Here is a 15,874-nt window from a genome sequence, read left to right as displayed (position 1 = left end):
AGGCTATGTATGATATATTCTCTAAGATTTAGAGAAATTATTCCATTTATTTGCTGTCATGGTGTGTTACCCATATAAGTCAAGTTGACTTTACTTGTGTGTCAATTTTTCTGTGCACTTCATCAAAGATGGCACTGAACTGAAGCAGGTATTGATATGTAACTGAGGCCCTCTCAGATTTGTATTCCAGGCAGATTGTGCAAAGGACAATTCATTTGTCCTATATCCACACTCTCTGGATCAATTTTCACATTCTGTTAGTGTTGATTTGACATCTTCAGCACTATATCACATCTCATTACTTAAAGTCAATGCCCCAATCACAGGGCATATAAATGTATAATAATTATCACTTCGTATCTGTCCTTTCACAAAATTGCACAAGTGTTGCAGCAAGCAAAAAAGCATGACTTCTGCAGTGTGAGGTCTCCACTGATCCAAACAGAACGTCAATCTTCAATCTCAAACTCCAGTGTCATTAAGTAATAATAACCTACCCTATTTTGTCCTATGTCCTTTCTCTCCCATGCAGACACTTAACTATGTAACTGTGTTATCATGACTCAAAGGGAATTAATAAAGGAAGCTCCTCATTTAGAAGTCCTTCATCACAGAACACTGCACAGCATGTTCAAAATCTGGTGTCTGGGTGAGACAACAACACACTGAAAACTGGCTTGACTCAGAGGAGGATAGCAAACTGTGAATGTGCTTTTTTCTGTGATATTTATTGATCCCCAAGGGAAATATGCCTTTTCACCTTCCCATATCCACAGATAGGTCAGAGCTCGGTGGATCAGGCCTGGGGCTTTTTGGGTATAGGACAGTCTCTCTAGCCACTCAGGCTGCCTGCCACTTACTTACTAGCAACAATTTTAGATATAACATACCCAAACAAACACCTACTGGGAGTGTCACTCTCCTACAAACTCCATATTCAACATATATAGTTGAATATACAGTATATAATTCTCATATCAACTGTCATGAAATCATGTTTTAGGAGGGTAATGGTACTGGCCATCCCTTTGATTTGACCTTTAACAATGTCCATTCTCTCTCTCTCTCCCTCTCTCTCTTTCTGTCTTTCTCTCTCTCAAGGCTCCCAGTGCTTGGGTTGTTCTGATGACTGCAGTCCCTCATGGCCCTCATCCATGAACCCCGTGCCCCTTCTCCATCACTCTCCGGCTTCAACACGCCCCTCTCTGAACCGCCATCCTTTCGGCGTCTCGATGCCGAAACGCCCTGCACCCCGGAAATGGACCTGACCCCCACCCAGTGCGTCCTCCGCAACGTCCTCTCCATAGACACGGGGGCCGCTGTCGAGCCGCAGGGCGTTGGGGGCGGCGGAGGGGAAGGGCGCACTTGCGGGCACAGTCCCACGCCGAGCGAGGAACAACAGGAGCACTTTGCCAACAGTGTTCTGAAGCTCCATGAGAACGATGGGAGCGCAGGGAGGACAGAGGGAGAGGGGCAGGACACGGACAGCGGCGCGGTCAGGAGCCAGGCCAATGATGCCAGGCTACAGTGCCAGTCCAACGGAGGGGGAGGAGGCTTCCTGGAGGGGTTGTTTGGGTGTCTGCGGCCTGTCTGGACTATGATTGGCAAAGCCTACTCAACAGAGCACAAACACAACCTGGAGGGTAAGTCTGACAGTCAAACACAGTCAGGCACTACAAGCAGGATTCATTGCACACTTGAATATAGCACACATACACACTCACACACACACATTGGAATCAATGATTGCTTTTATATTAGTATTCCAATTAAAGCAACCACTACCTTCCACTTCCACTTCCTTTGAATTCCAGGCTGAAGCTTTGATATGTTAATTATATGATCTTATCCCACAATTTCATTACATTAACCAGTTGGTAGATGAATTACTCCCACAATGGCCATGTTGTAAACAAACACTTTCTCTGACCTGAAAGAGATGCAGCAAGAGAGAGAGAGAGAGCACCTACTCTATAAAAGCTTCGAAGGGCTTTTTTTCCCCTCTGATTCCCCATCCTCTTTCCTGCCAGCCTGTCTCCCTCCCTCCCCCCACTGAAGCTGGCTCCCTGTGACGCTGTGTTGTTTATGTCTGCAGCCACTACAATAGCGCGGAGCTCCCCCGGGACCCCTCTGCCAAATCTGCTTCATGAATTATGTATGCCCATACTCTGACCCTGCGCCTCTCATCTCTATTAACACAAACCTGACACACGCACACACACACACATGCATATATATGAGCATGCGTCCTAGAGTGAATGCGCTCACACACACGAGTACACACACAAATAGAAACCCACATCATCTTGCACTGATATGAAGACATGCGATCCCGCCTACAATCGCATAAGATACACACTATCTCTCACAGACCAAACACCCACTTTGGCACATACATACATATATACATACAGTGTGATGCTAGGGAGGAAGGCGGCTCTTTTATACCTCTACTTGTCTTCATAACCCCTCTGATATTTTATCACCCATTTGACGTCCACATCTCCCCTCCGCTCCCCTCCCCTCCCCCTGCTGTCTCTCATTGTCTCCTTTTCCTCTCCCTTTCATCCTGTCCTGTTATCACTCCCAGCCCATCTGCACCTCTCCGCACCTCGCCTGTGTGCTACATCTCAGGGAGTCACACATGCTGACGAGAGCAGCGCCGATATAAAAGGAGTGAAATAAATAGGGGTGTTGGAACTGAATCCCTACCTACTGCATCATAATGGCCCATTCTGGTGCTTTGATTGGATGTGACAATGTAGCAGCAGTTGACAGCAGTAGAATTTCCCTTCAGTTCTATTGATTCCAAAGAACCGTAGTGGCGCTGTAAGATGTTCTAAAATGATTCCATTTATCAGATCAAAGAGAGCAGACACAGGGGAGATTCTGGTGTATCAGATATAGCCTTATGCCTATAAGGTGGTATGTTTTACGGGCTCATTAGAGACTGAAACCCCAATCAATCACTAGAGATCATTAATCATTCATATCATCCTGATTAATATGATAAATGCGTCTGGATCATCTTTCCCCGGGTCCAGAACAGCAGCAGCGCGGGCTGTATATTTCTCTGTATTAACTGTCTGTTCTTAGCCGATCCATGGGGAATCCCCCTCCCTTCCGTTGCCTTTACGCACACAGAAACACACACACACACACACACACACATACACACTACTACCGCCACCAGCACCACTACCCCTCTGCCTCCATCTCCACCGTACATCCACATTAGGCTCCCAAATCCCCTCCCTCTTCCAACCCCCTCCTGAGTGTTGGACCCCTGTTTCGCGTCAGCCCCACAATGGCACTAAGCAGGATTTACGAGGCTGAGAGAGTATTACCCACAGAGGATTAGAGTTCCCTGTCTGTCTGCCTGCACACCCCCAGTCTCAGGTTAAGGTGGGGTTCAAGTACAGAACAAGGTGTCACACTTGGTGTCTGTGTGACTATGAGGCAGGTCTTAAAACAAGTTTGTTACAGGCTCAGCCTATTATAGCAATACGGTGGGAACACTATGCCCCGCTGCTGGCTTTGTTTTACATAGAGATTCACTGGATTGAAGATTATTTTCTTTCTGATTCTGAATTTCATTGGTTGATCTTTTGATATAGTGACTGAAAGTATGTGGCAGCTAAAAATGAGTTTTGAGATTGTAAAAGACATGATTAAATTTGCAATGTTTGTAAACACAGGAGTATGGAAACCGACCTGTATTTTGAGGTACGATTGGCCAAGAACATTCTAAACAGCCAATTTTCCATCTACAAGTCAAACTTTTCAAGATCATGTGTGAATATACCCAAAATTTAAATGGTCAAATAAATTCTGGCTTGTATCTGTAAAGCTGCTTCTTTGAAATTAGAAATCCATCATAACAGCTTGTCTTTAGCAGCATCATTTGTTGGCACAGCCTTGAAAGACAAATCCTTAATCCAAATGTTAATTAAGGGCTGTCCCTCCACAGAGGACACTGTTTGTGTGGAGATATTATTTTTTCATTCATTAAATGATTGATAGAATTCTTTGTACAAAAATTGACATTATGGAAGCACTAAAAAGTTTTTAATATATTAAAGTTATGAAATTTATTTAGATATACATTAAAACTGGTAAAATCAACCTGTAATCATTATAGGTTAATACAATCAAAATGGGATGAGAATGACATGGGAGCCTTTCTATCTGAGATCTGTGCTATATCCATAACTGACTGATGTTAATGCACAGATAAACTTCACCAACTACTCTGCCTCCATCTTCTCCCCCTCGTTCAGAGCTGTGGGAGGTCCCGTTTGAGGAGATATCGGACCTGCAGTGGGTGGGCAGCGGGGCCCAGGGGGCCGTCTTCCTGGGCAAGCTGCACGGACAGGAAGTGGCCGTGAAGAAAGTGCGAGACCTCAAAGAGACGGACATCAAGCACCTGCGCAAGCTCAAACACCCCAACATCATTACCTTCAAGTGAGTAGAAATGATGAGTTGATGGTTTATGCCATGAATAGTGCAGTGTGCCACTAATGTTGCATATTTCTGTGCGCATGATTGAGGTTTCTCATAGGTTAAATTGAGAAATGTTTGTACATGACCAGTGTATAAGTGTTATTATGCCACCAGTGTTACTCTACTTTGTTTTTGCATTTTGTTTTCATGCCTGTTAAAAGCTATCCTCATTTATTATCCTTTTTCTACCTACTCATATTCTACTACTCTAGTTCTGCTAATGCCTTTTCTGCTTATCGTTGTTGTCAGGTGAAAACCTCATAACTCCCAAATGTCAACTTTTCAGGAACTAAGAAAAACTGTTTTTTTCAGCTTGATGACCATGCATTTTTGAGTTTATGTCAGGAGGCAGAGACTTGGATCCAAATGCAATGACCGCCAGAGAGAGAGCTTGGTAGAAGCAAGAGCTTTAATAGCTGAAGTTAGGCAGAAGAACAAAAACCAAAAGAAGATCCAAAAAGGCAAAAACTAAAACAGGCCGACAGGCAAAACTAAAACAAAGACTCCAAACCTGGCAGAAGGGCTAAGCAGACACGAAACAACACTGGTGACAAGGCAGGTAACAGAGCTGGTAACTAAGCGGGGAACACGGGGAACACAACAAACGAACTGGCAAAGACAACTGAGAAACACAGCCCATTTAAACACAACTGAGGCAAATTACAAATGGGGAACAGCTGGCTGGATAGGGAAGAGTCTGGGAGCTGATTGGCAGATGACAGGCAGAACAAGGACACAAGGCTAACGGGCTGATAACAGACAGGTGTGGTGGTGCAGGAGGGGGGAAAGGTGATGAGGGGAAGTCCGAGGACATCAGGTGGCTGGCAGGAGGATGGCAGGACTGGGGAGTGAAAGGTGTGGTTGACCAGGAGACTGAGGAGCAGATTGTGACAGTTTATCCAAACGCTTTGAAAATGCTTAATTAACCCAAAATTGGAGTTATGTGTCACCCGGCAACAACGTTGCACTGGCATTATAGCATAACTCTTAACATGTTCTATCCTAACATATGCACTTCTCCACGGTATCAGGGGAATCTGTACTCAGGCTCCATGTTACTGCATCATCATGGAGTACTGTGCCCAGGGACAGCTGTACGAGGTGCTGAGAGCAGGCAGGAAGATCACCCCTTCCCTGCTCATGGACTGGGCCATGGGCATCGCCGGGGGCATGAACTACCTTCACCTCCACAAGATCATCCACAGAGACCTCAAGTCACCCAAGTGAGTTTGTGGACCTGTATGATTAAAGCGCTGTGATTCAAGTGTAACTGACAATGATATAGCAAACAGATCATAATTAGGACTAAACCCTAGGTCGGACTAAAGGACCATCAGGTCTGAAAGCTGTTCACACTACATGACAGGACAAAGATGGGCGTCACACACATAAAGACATGGGATCACACAATACCCGATTCAATCATTCAAAAACATTTTTCCCATTCGTCCAGGAGAATTCACTGTGAATACGATTACAAAATAGGTATTCTATTGTTTGTGACCTTATTATAAGGATAACATTGATGAGGAGTAGGTAGATTTTATTAGTTGACATTTTGCTTGGATTCAGCAAAAGTAATCCCCATGTTGGGTGAACATAAATTATTAAAATAATATGTCAGAATCTCTGCATTATTGGTAGCGCCATTGTGCTGCTATTTGACCATCTGACCAACTGAGGTAAACTTTAGAGCAACATGATGAAATTACTATGGAGGCTGCATCCTGTCCATCCACCCGTCTGTCAAACGTGATAACTCAGGTGATATCTCAGACACTGCTGGTCTGATTTTGATGAAAATTGGATGGATGATGCATATTCGCATTGTGTTCCAGCATTTAAAAATTACACTGATTGGTCTAATGGAGCATGATAATTAAAAGGCAAACTTGGAGAGATGATGTGTTTTGGCACTTTGTTCTTGTGTTTAAAAAATTACTCAGATTGGCCTGATGGGAGCACTATGATTAATTGTAAAACATTTTAACTCAGCTGTGATATCTCACCACAAAGACACCACAAATTTTTAATTTTGAAAGGCTATAACTGCTTCACCACTAGTCTGATTTTGATGAAACTTGGGGGGAAGATGCATCTTGTTACTGATCGGCCCAAGAGGGTAACTGCATCATGGCCGACGATGTGTTCACTTGTATACTGAAGAACTGCCTTCTTGTGATGTATGAGGTTTTTATCTCACAGTGTTATCTTTATCATTCTATATTTAGTGAACATATGAATTACAGATTATTGAATTTAGTTGTCTGTAATTTTTGTACTTAGATTAATTTAAGTATGCAAACACAAACAACACAAAGGCATAATGTCCAATGTGTCATTCCAGCATGCTGATCACCTATGACGACGCAGTGAAGATCTCTGACTTCGGCACATCCAAGGAGCTTAGTGACAAGAGCACCAAGATGTCCTTCGCCGGTACGGTGGCCTGGATGGCTCCTGAGGTCATACGCAACGAGCCCGTCTCAGAGAAGGTGGATATTTGGTAAGTGTCAGAACCCTTTTAAACTGCCCCGCTGCATTTTATGCACCTTTCCAATTTTCCCTTATGATTTGTATAATCTTTCATTAAATCAACATAGAATCTCATTAGTTATACTTTACTATACAGTGCAGTATCCTATTTCCAGAAAATCTATTCAGTATTATGTACAATATCTCATTACATGAAATTGTATAGGCCCACTACCATATCTGATGGGTTGGCCTGCGTTTAGCCCCTAATCCCCACCCCTACATTCTCTCTCTCTCTCTCTCGCTCTCTCTCTCTCTCTCTCTGTCTCTCTCGCTCTCTCTCTCTTTCTCTCCCTCGCCCGCCCTACATCACTCTTTCTCTCTGTCCTGAAAGGAACGTTGGCTAATTTAATAATTGATTTGCCAGATGCTGCAGTGCTCAGGAGAGGCTGGAATAACCTTCCAAGCCTGCGGATGGTTTGGCCCAGGGCCAGCAGTGCATTAGTAGAGATGTGAAAATAGGATTAAAAAGCTTTTGATGTAGGAAGAAAACAAGGCATGGGTGTATACAGTTTAGTATAAATTTATGTAAATTACTCTAGTGTAGTCCATACCAAAAAAAAAAAAAGAAAGAGGAAAAGAGGGAGAGGTTGTGGTGAGGTCTTTTGTTGTATGCAGTTAGTTTGGTTTTGTACTAACATGCTGTGACAGTTGGACCAGAGAACAGAGTAAAACTCAAATAAGCCTTGATAAAATCTAGGGCTTGCTGGCTTATCACTTTTTTCCTAAAGCAAAGCTGTCAGATTTGAGATTATATTCATTTTCCTGACAGTATTCTTTTTTATTTGGATTGTACTCAAATAGACAAAACTAGAATGTAACATAACGCAAAGTGACATATTACTGTAATGTGACACAGCGAAATTAACCCAACATATTGTAACTTCACATTACCTTGCACAATGCAATGTCACACAATATAACATAATGTAACTTAAATATAATGTTACATTGCATAATATAATCTAATTTTGTAAAAGGAAGATGTTGCCTCATGCACATCATGCACTCATGCAATAGCAGAGACTGCACATAGTGCTCTGCCCTGTGCTATGTCTCCCAATTCTGCACCAATAACTGTCTCTCCTGATTAAAAATTGAAAGATAAAATGAGCTGAGGAAGTAAAGTAAGATCAGTGCACCAAAGAATATTCTCTCACTCTCTTTCTCTTTTCTCTTTGTTTTGTTCTCTCACATTAACATTTTTTTTTACAGTACATGCATATGAACTCATACATAACAAAACTGCATATTATGTTTGTATTCTACATTATTAAAACAGTCCAAATCAGTTTCTTATTAAAATGAGTCACATGCTGAATTGACAAATGAGTCACTCATTAAATTATTGAATGACATTTTACTGTACAGTGCTGGTATAGAAATAGCACACAACATCCATAAGTTATAAGCCATCATTTAACCTCCATTACTTAGCCTGGTGCCAAAGAAACACATGCAGTGTCCCAGTCTCGTGAAAACCAGTGAATGTTACGATTGTCACACACACACATCATGAATGGTAAACAAGGAGATGGAGAAGCTCTAAAAATACACATGTAAACACAACATCACACACCCCCTCAATGCCATGTGATGCTATTGGCACCTAGGTTACATGGGTCACCATGGCGATCCAAGGTGCCACCAACAACAAACTTTCCTCAGTTACCTTCCCATGGGTCTTGGTCCCCGACCCAGCAGTGGTAGAGCCCCAGCTCATCAATGAAACTACTTTTTTGAGACTACTTTTTGACCAGCTGTTACTTACTTTTCATAGAACTGAGATGCATTTGTCGGGGGCCATATAAATTGTCTAAATAACGGTTATATTACTATTAAGTATAGTATATAGCACTTGTTTTGGCAGCATATGCCAGCCTATATTCCTGGTGCTAATTAGATAAGAAGAAGCCCCATAGGAATATAAACAAAACCACACTCTGGCCCCTTAACTGTTCACAGCTACACAGCTGCTTAACCTCCTCCCACCCCCAGTGACATAGTATGGAAAATAGGCTAGGAGGAAACACAGAGGTTTGCCTGTATACTATACTATATACTATATATTAGTTTGGTATTACCAGTGTAACCTTTGAACACTCGTGCATGTAACTCCAATAGAAAATAATTTCTTAGCAGCAATAAAACATTTTGTCATACCAACTCATTAAACCTAGGTATAATTCAGTGATGATGTTTTTATAGCTTAGCACAGAAGGCATTTGCATGAGAGACAACAACTGTCTTTTTACATGTTAAAGATCCACCAGAGACGACAGCTGCAACAACCTCAGCAGTAAAAGCAGGATTTGTTCCCGTGAGGTCCCGTAAAAAGCTTGACATTTCAGTCATGCTGCCCTTCATCAGTTCACATCGCATCTTTATCAGTGTGTTGAAAGCAAATGTACCATATCTGTCTGCAGGTCGTTTGGCGTCGTGCTGTGGGAGATGTTGACAGGAGAGGTGCCCTATAAAGATGTGGACTCCTCAGCTATCATCTGGGGAGTGGGCAACAACAGCCTGCAGCTGCCTGTACCTGATAGCTGTCCCGACGGCTTCAAAATCCTCCTGAGGCAATGCTGGTGAGCAGGGGAGAAGGATATGGACAGGGAGAGAGGGTGGGAGGCAAGAAGAGTGATATGGAAAAGTAAAGTGGAAGTGGAGAAGAAAAAATAAAGAAGTGAGACGTATTATGAAGGCTGATGAAATAGATAAAGAGGGTAGAGAGATGGAAGTGTGGGAGGTACAAGACAAGAAATACAAGGATAAATGAAGAGGGAATAGAAATATTAAAAAGTGCAAGTCAGAGGCATCATTGTGTTTCCACAAACAGGGGGAAGAATTGGGCATAGTAAGAAAGAGTGACTCAGTTAAAAGGAGAGGAAAGGTCATTTTCTTCAGTGTCCCTTGCGTTACTGACAAAGCATTTGTTTCCTTTAATCGCAGGAACTCCAAGCCAAGAAACAGGCCTTCATTCAGGCAGATTCTCCTGCATCTGGACATCGCCTCAGCAGACATCCTGTCCACCCCACAAGAAACCTACTTCCAGTCTCAGGTAGGCCACCCTCCCCTCTGTCGATAGCACTGACTAAAAAAAAAAAATAGGTCAATAGGCAATAAATCACCAACAGCTCTTTTAAAGGAGAGCCGCCTTTCTGCCTTCCTTCAGTATTTTATTTTATTTTGAAGTCCCTATAAGACATCACAGTGAAAATAGACAGGAAAGTGATGTGTTTGAAGGAGGATGAGGTCAATTGGCACTTGCTAGCACTCACAGTCTTAAGTCTATACATAACCTGTGTGCCATCTATAGGGGAAAATATAAAGGGAAAACAACCATTTGCTTAGCCATCTTCTCCCAAGTTGAATATGAACAAATGATCCACTGCCTATAAATAAAAGGAATGACCATTGGACCAGGGTTAGATATAGGTTTTCTTGCCACTAGAAAACCTCTTCTGAACAGCATCCAGTAGCTGTAGCAGTTCAATTACTGTCTACCTACTGCCCTCCTCTTCCAATCAGCCTGCTGTCTGCAGCTAGAAGATTTATGGGACTAGTCAAAACCACACAGCTGAAGGACAAGGGCCTTGGAAAAGTAGCCTGTGTACGTGTGGAAGACTTGCACGTCATTACTCAGCCATGTAGAACCGCAGACCCATTTACGACACATGCGTACGCAAGGAAGCTCATGCAGACAGAGAAGTGTGCACACAAACACACAAAATTACTATTTTTTTCATTTGCAGCAACCTACTGCCTCTTCCCTTGATTATATCTAATGATGCAAAACACAAACCATTCCTCACTCCCTTGCCTACCGCTCATTCCTCCTCATTCACCCTATCCCCTTATCCTTGATCCTTTCTTTCTCCCAAACCCCCCAACTCCGCCCCACTTACTCTCCTCTCCACCCTATAATGGATTTTTCTTGTGACGTTAGAGAGAGGTAGAGTGTATTGATTGCTTTAATGGTAGAGAAGAGACAGGAACGAGAGAGAGAGAGAGAGAGAGAGAGAGAGAGAGAGAGAGGGCTGGAGATATAGGAGAGTGCGCACAAAGTCCATTAGCTTAATAAGAAGAGCAGCACTCGTGCGTAGACAGACAGACACACACACACAAACACATGAAGTATACAGTACACACATGCATGTACACACACACACACACACACACATCTAAATCCCTTTGTCCTTTGATATGACAGGCATCAGATAACAGCTGTCACGCTCCACTGTGCACAAGAAAATGCCCACACTGCATTTTTGTGCTCATGTTATGTCAGTTCATGCTCAGTTTTGCTCCTTGTGCATTGATTATTCCTCTACAGCCTGATGGGTTTGGTTTGCTTGACACACATGAACCACATTTTCACTTCAACTTAAAGAGACTATTTTCTATTTTACCAGACCATAGTGCAACGTACTATGTCCCCCACATTATTCTCATTCTCATTAGAAGAAGAAGAAGACGGCACCACAGTGGAACAATTTGTAGTTTCGCATGTTTAACCGGTAGCAGCATTATTACCTATCTGAACCCTCTTCAGCACATGAACATGTGTGCTTGCCCTTAAAAAACTATTTTCCTAACTCTTGACTCAAACATGATGGATTGGAGTATTCAGTTTGATAGCTGCTACCTGCTCTGATGGATGTGTTGTGTGTTTCCCGCCAGGCGGAGTGGAGAGACGAGGTGAGGCACCACTTTGAGAAGATCAAGTCTGAGGGAACGTGTCTTCACAGGCTGGATGAGGAGCTGATCATACGACGCAGAGAGGAACTCAGGTTAGCAAAGAAATATGGGAACAGGGACACACAATGGGAATGGATACATTAAAATACAGAAGTGGAGATATATAGAGAAAAATGCAGGAAAATAAATAAGGAAACCTAACTATTGAGAAAGTGTGTATATTTGTGTGTGTATTTACATCACTTTCCCCCTGTCCTCTCCACACAGACATGCGCTGGACATCCGGGAGCACTACGAGAGGAAGCTGGAGAGAGCCAACAACCTATACATGGAGCTCAACGCTGTCATGCTGCAGCTGGAGCTCAAAGAGAAAGAGCTGCTCAAGTATGGAAACTGATATTGACTTGATAAAGTAATAGATGATACAGTCATGGCTGGAAATCGAGGAGTTTGAGGGTAGTATATTTCAGTCCAAGCTAGTGCAAACTTAACACCACTAACTAAATTTGAAAACGGATGGGTATGTGTGTAAATGAAAGCCAATTAATCACACAAATAGTCATAGCTGATTCCCCAAATACTTAAATTCTATTCCTAAAAACAATACTGAAATGTGACACATATTTTAAGTAACCTGAACTCAAAGAGGAAGAGCTCTTCAAATAGGTTTGCAATTAGACATAGCGGGGCTGATTTCAATTCACATTCATTTTAATATTTAAATATTTTCTACTACTACCTTAATATCCATAGACATCCATTTAGCAGTGTTTTTGAGTTTATGTATAATGAAAGAGGATGTAAAAGTTGATTCGTAATGTGCTTCTATATCTGGATGGCCATTGCATCCAGTTGCCTAGGCCCACTGCATGCAACAAAGTGCTCTCTTACGCCTAGCTCAGTATCTGACATCCATTAAACAAGCATTGCCTTTGTGTTTAAACCTCAGGAGGGAGCAGTCACTGGATAAGAAGTACCCAGGCTGCTTCAACAAGCACTACAGCTCCAGACAGGCAGCCTCCTCCAACTCAATGGAGAAACTCATGAAGAAACGCAATGTACCTCAGAAACTGCCCTCGCACAGCAAGAGGTGAGACGGCAAGGAGTTATTTAAATTTGAAGCATTTATATAAACATATGGACAAATTGCCCTTGAATATAATGTGAGCGCCCCAAAGGCTCTATTAAACCTAATTTGTAGGGTCAAGCATGCAAACATTTTTAATAACAAATGTGTATGGTTCTTAAAAATGCTTATTGAAGAGTTTATTATTCTACCACAGTCCACTGTTTCCCCTCTGTTTTAACTGTTCATCCTGTCCCTGTCCTCTCCAGGCCAGACTTACTGAAGTCAGAGGTCATCCTCCCCAAACTGGACTCCTCCATGACCCAGGTCACTATCCCCAACAAGGGCTCTACTTCCCCTGGCCGCTCTCGCCGAGGGAAGCCCCGCTACCGGAAGGTTGGCAAAGGCAGCACCGGGGACTTGGCTCAGCTGAAAGCCACCCTTTCCTCCTCCTTAGCTCTGGTCAACAGCACCTCGTCTGTCCCCAGCAACAAGCAGCATCTGGACCCCAGCGCAGCCCTCAGGGGCCTGCAGCACGACCTGCTGCTGAAGAAGATGTCCTCCTCCAGCCCCGATCTCATTTCCACCACCTTGGAGGCCGAGGGCCGGAGGAAGGGACAGGCCAGGCCGGGGCTGGAGAGAGGGGGCAGTCAGAGCGCCTCGGCCGGGCTGGGAGGAGGCGGGAGAGAGGGAGGGCCGGAGGATGGGCCGGACGTGGGTGGAGGGAATGATGACCTCGCAGAGACGCCTCCACGCAGTGACACGCCCAGCGAAGACGCAGCGTCTATTCCGTTTTCCAGCAGCCCCGACTCGCCGTGTGGGAGGGGGGCGGCCGCAGGGAGGGGGTCCGTGCTCGGGAACCCCCGATTGGCCCAGGAGGGTGAGGAGAAGGAGGATGGGCCAGTCATCATGCGCTCACCCAGAAGTCAACGCCTCACTCCTTCAGCACTGCTCTATAGGGCAGCAGTCACACGCAGTCAGGTGAGACTTGAATGCCAACAAAATCTTGTCTATTCTAATTTTGGCATCTCAACTCTTGGCTTATACTGGAACAAAGATTAACTTAGCAGCACTGAGAGGCTTTTGGGAAATCCAGACATTTTGGTTTCATTTGTTGGCAGTTAATCAAATCCCTGACTTATTTCAGTGTTCTATCTCAGGCCATTTAATTAGTATGTCATTAACTGAACTACATCCCTGTTTACTTCAGTTGTCACAGTACTGGTAGATGTGACTTTGACTGGCTCAAACTACTGTTCATCATGTGTTAGCTGAGGGTATCTGTATGTCACATTCAGGAGCATGTAGTAAGCAAAAGGTGTTGATGATTCAGTGAGTCTTAAAGTAGAGGGATCCCAAAAACTGAATTAATTGGCTTCCTGACACTGACATCATCTTTGTTCCCAGGGTCTCATCAGTTATGTCTTGCCAGCAAGTCCTAGCAGCATGATGGATAATTAGTGTGTAGTGTGCATTGAAAATAGGGCAATACTGATATTTCCTACTCAATCCTATACCCCACAGAGACGTGGAGTGTCATCAGAGGAAGAGGAAGGAGAAGTGGACAGTGAAGTGGAGTTGCCAAGAAGACGGTAAGGGTTGTTGAATGCATCAAATATATGGCCGACCTATTAAAGCTCTGATCAACAGTATGTCATCCATGAAATACAACTCTTTATTTACTTCTTATAAACTCAAAAGCAAAATTTCACATTCACGAGTAGTCACTACGAAAAAATATGCAATTTCTACGATCATCCTGATACTGCATATACAACCAAAATTGAATGCCACCTTTACAAAAATGTGGGTGAAGAGACATACAAGCATAAGCTTTTCATTATGATTTTTAAATGTATATTCATGCATACCATGTAACTGTGGCATCCTGAGTTTAAATCCGGCCTGAGGTCAGATTAAAAAAAAAAAATGTATTCGTTCTTGTTTTATTTACTCTCAAATTGCTCTACTCCTACCAGGCGTCCTGTGAGCATGACCAAGTGCCAGTCGCTGTCAACCTTCAGCTCAGAGAACCTGTCGGTCTCGGACGGCGAGGAGGGCAACACCACCGACCACTCCCACAGCGGCACGCCGGACGTGGTCAGCACCAACACCGACGAGCGTCTGGACGACAAGAGCGACGACCTGCTGTCTCAGGGCTCGGAGATCCCGGCCGACCCGGCCGACCCGGCCCAGCTGGGCTCCGACGGGCTATCTGAGAAGGAGGCGGCCCTGCGACAGGTCAAGACCCAGCTCACCAACGACCACAATTATGAGGTAGGACAGAGGGAGTGGAGGAGGGAGAGAGGGAAAGAGCGGTAGAGAAAGAGAAAGATTTGGGGAAGGAATGGTAGACATGCAGATGTTGCTTACAGGCAAACAGATACTCAAATAATGGCTGACATACTAACATTTAGACAGTGGCAAGCAAACAGTAGCTCATGCTTACAGTATCTGATACTCTAGGTCAGTGTTTAAGAATTCATTGCTTTTCTAACTCAGATAATTCATGTCCTTGCTCTGACCCAGGGTCTGTACGATGACTCGGACTGTGACAGTGCTGAGCTGGACCACTCAGGCAGCGCAGAGCCCAGCCGTCCGCCCACCAACTGGTGAAAAAGCTCTCACACCTCAACCCACTCAGACTCCACACACCTGAGTGATCTGGCCTTGGAACGGGCCTTTCCCCTTCCACAGGCCTCACAATATGCAGAGATATGATCAGGGCATCGCAAAAGAGGCAGCAAATGACGGGTGGAACGAGCAGGAAAACAGAAATCTCCTTGGAAAATGGTGAGTGTTGTGCCCAAAGGCTTGAAGTCCTGAAAAAAACACCTGGAAAATCACATTCCTTTGAATATAATTGTGTTACGGGGATGCAAAACTGAATGGGGGCAATAGTCAGACTGACAGTGCAACACTTCCTCCGGTCCCTCTGTAGCACCAGGCCCACGATCAACACACCTCACTGACAGGGGATTCTGGGAAATCAGACCGCACTGTTCCTCAAATGAGGATTCCTACTACTATCCGTTAATGTCACTTGTCATCTTCCACATCCGTTTGTATTTT

The 15,874-nt window shown here is 44.0% G+C and overlaps 1 protein-coding gene across 1 annotated transcript; it reads left to right on the top strand.

Annotated features, from left to right (window-relative positions):
- Positions 1 to 1,141: 1,141 nt before the first annotated feature.
- Positions 1,142 to 15,418, top strand: LOC139665515 (mitogen-activated protein kinase kinase kinase 12-like). The gene is made up of 13 exons (XM_071544565.1): positions 1,142 to 1,643; positions 4,281 to 4,464; positions 5,535 to 5,726; positions 6,851 to 7,009; positions 9,465 to 9,623; positions 9,988 to 10,096; positions 11,719 to 11,828; positions 12,004 to 12,120; positions 12,686 to 12,826; positions 13,072 to 13,783; positions 14,327 to 14,394; positions 14,782 to 15,079; positions 15,332 to 15,418. Exons 1-13 carry the CDS (start codon positions 1,142 to 1,144, stop codon positions 15,416 to 15,418), a joined length of 2,838 nt encoding a protein of 945 aa, XP_071400666.1.
- The last annotated feature ends 456 nt before the right edge of the window (positions 15,419 to 15,874 follow it).

Source organism: Centroberyx affinis, unplaced genomic scaffold, assembly GCF_046629955.1.
Source record: "Centroberyx affinis isolate AG114_WGS23_722 - 3 ecotype Tasmania unplaced genomic scaffold, CSIRO-AGI_Caff_v1 ptg004599l_1, whole genome shotgun sequence".
NCBI lineage: Eukaryota > Metazoa > Chordata > Actinopteri > Beryciformes > Berycidae > Centroberyx > Centroberyx affinis.
Note: the sequence above shows the minus strand (reverse complement) of the source record. Positions and strands in the feature narration are given on the sequence as shown.

Excerpts from the sequence above, each read along its gene's own strand:
- LOC139665515 (XM_071544565.1), top strand. The coding sequence starts at position 1,142 with ATGGCCCTCATCCATGAACCCCGTGCCCCTTCTCCATCACTCTCCGGC. Across the intron at positions 1,644-4,280 it reads GCACAAACACAACCTGGAGG|AGCTGTGGGAGGTCCCGTTT; the intron begins GTAAGTCTGACA and ends CCCCTCGTTCAG. Across the intron at positions 12,827-13,071 it reads CTGCCCTCGCACAGCAAGAG|GCCAGACTTACTGAAGTCAG; the intron begins GTGAGACGGCAA and ends TGTCCTCTCCAG.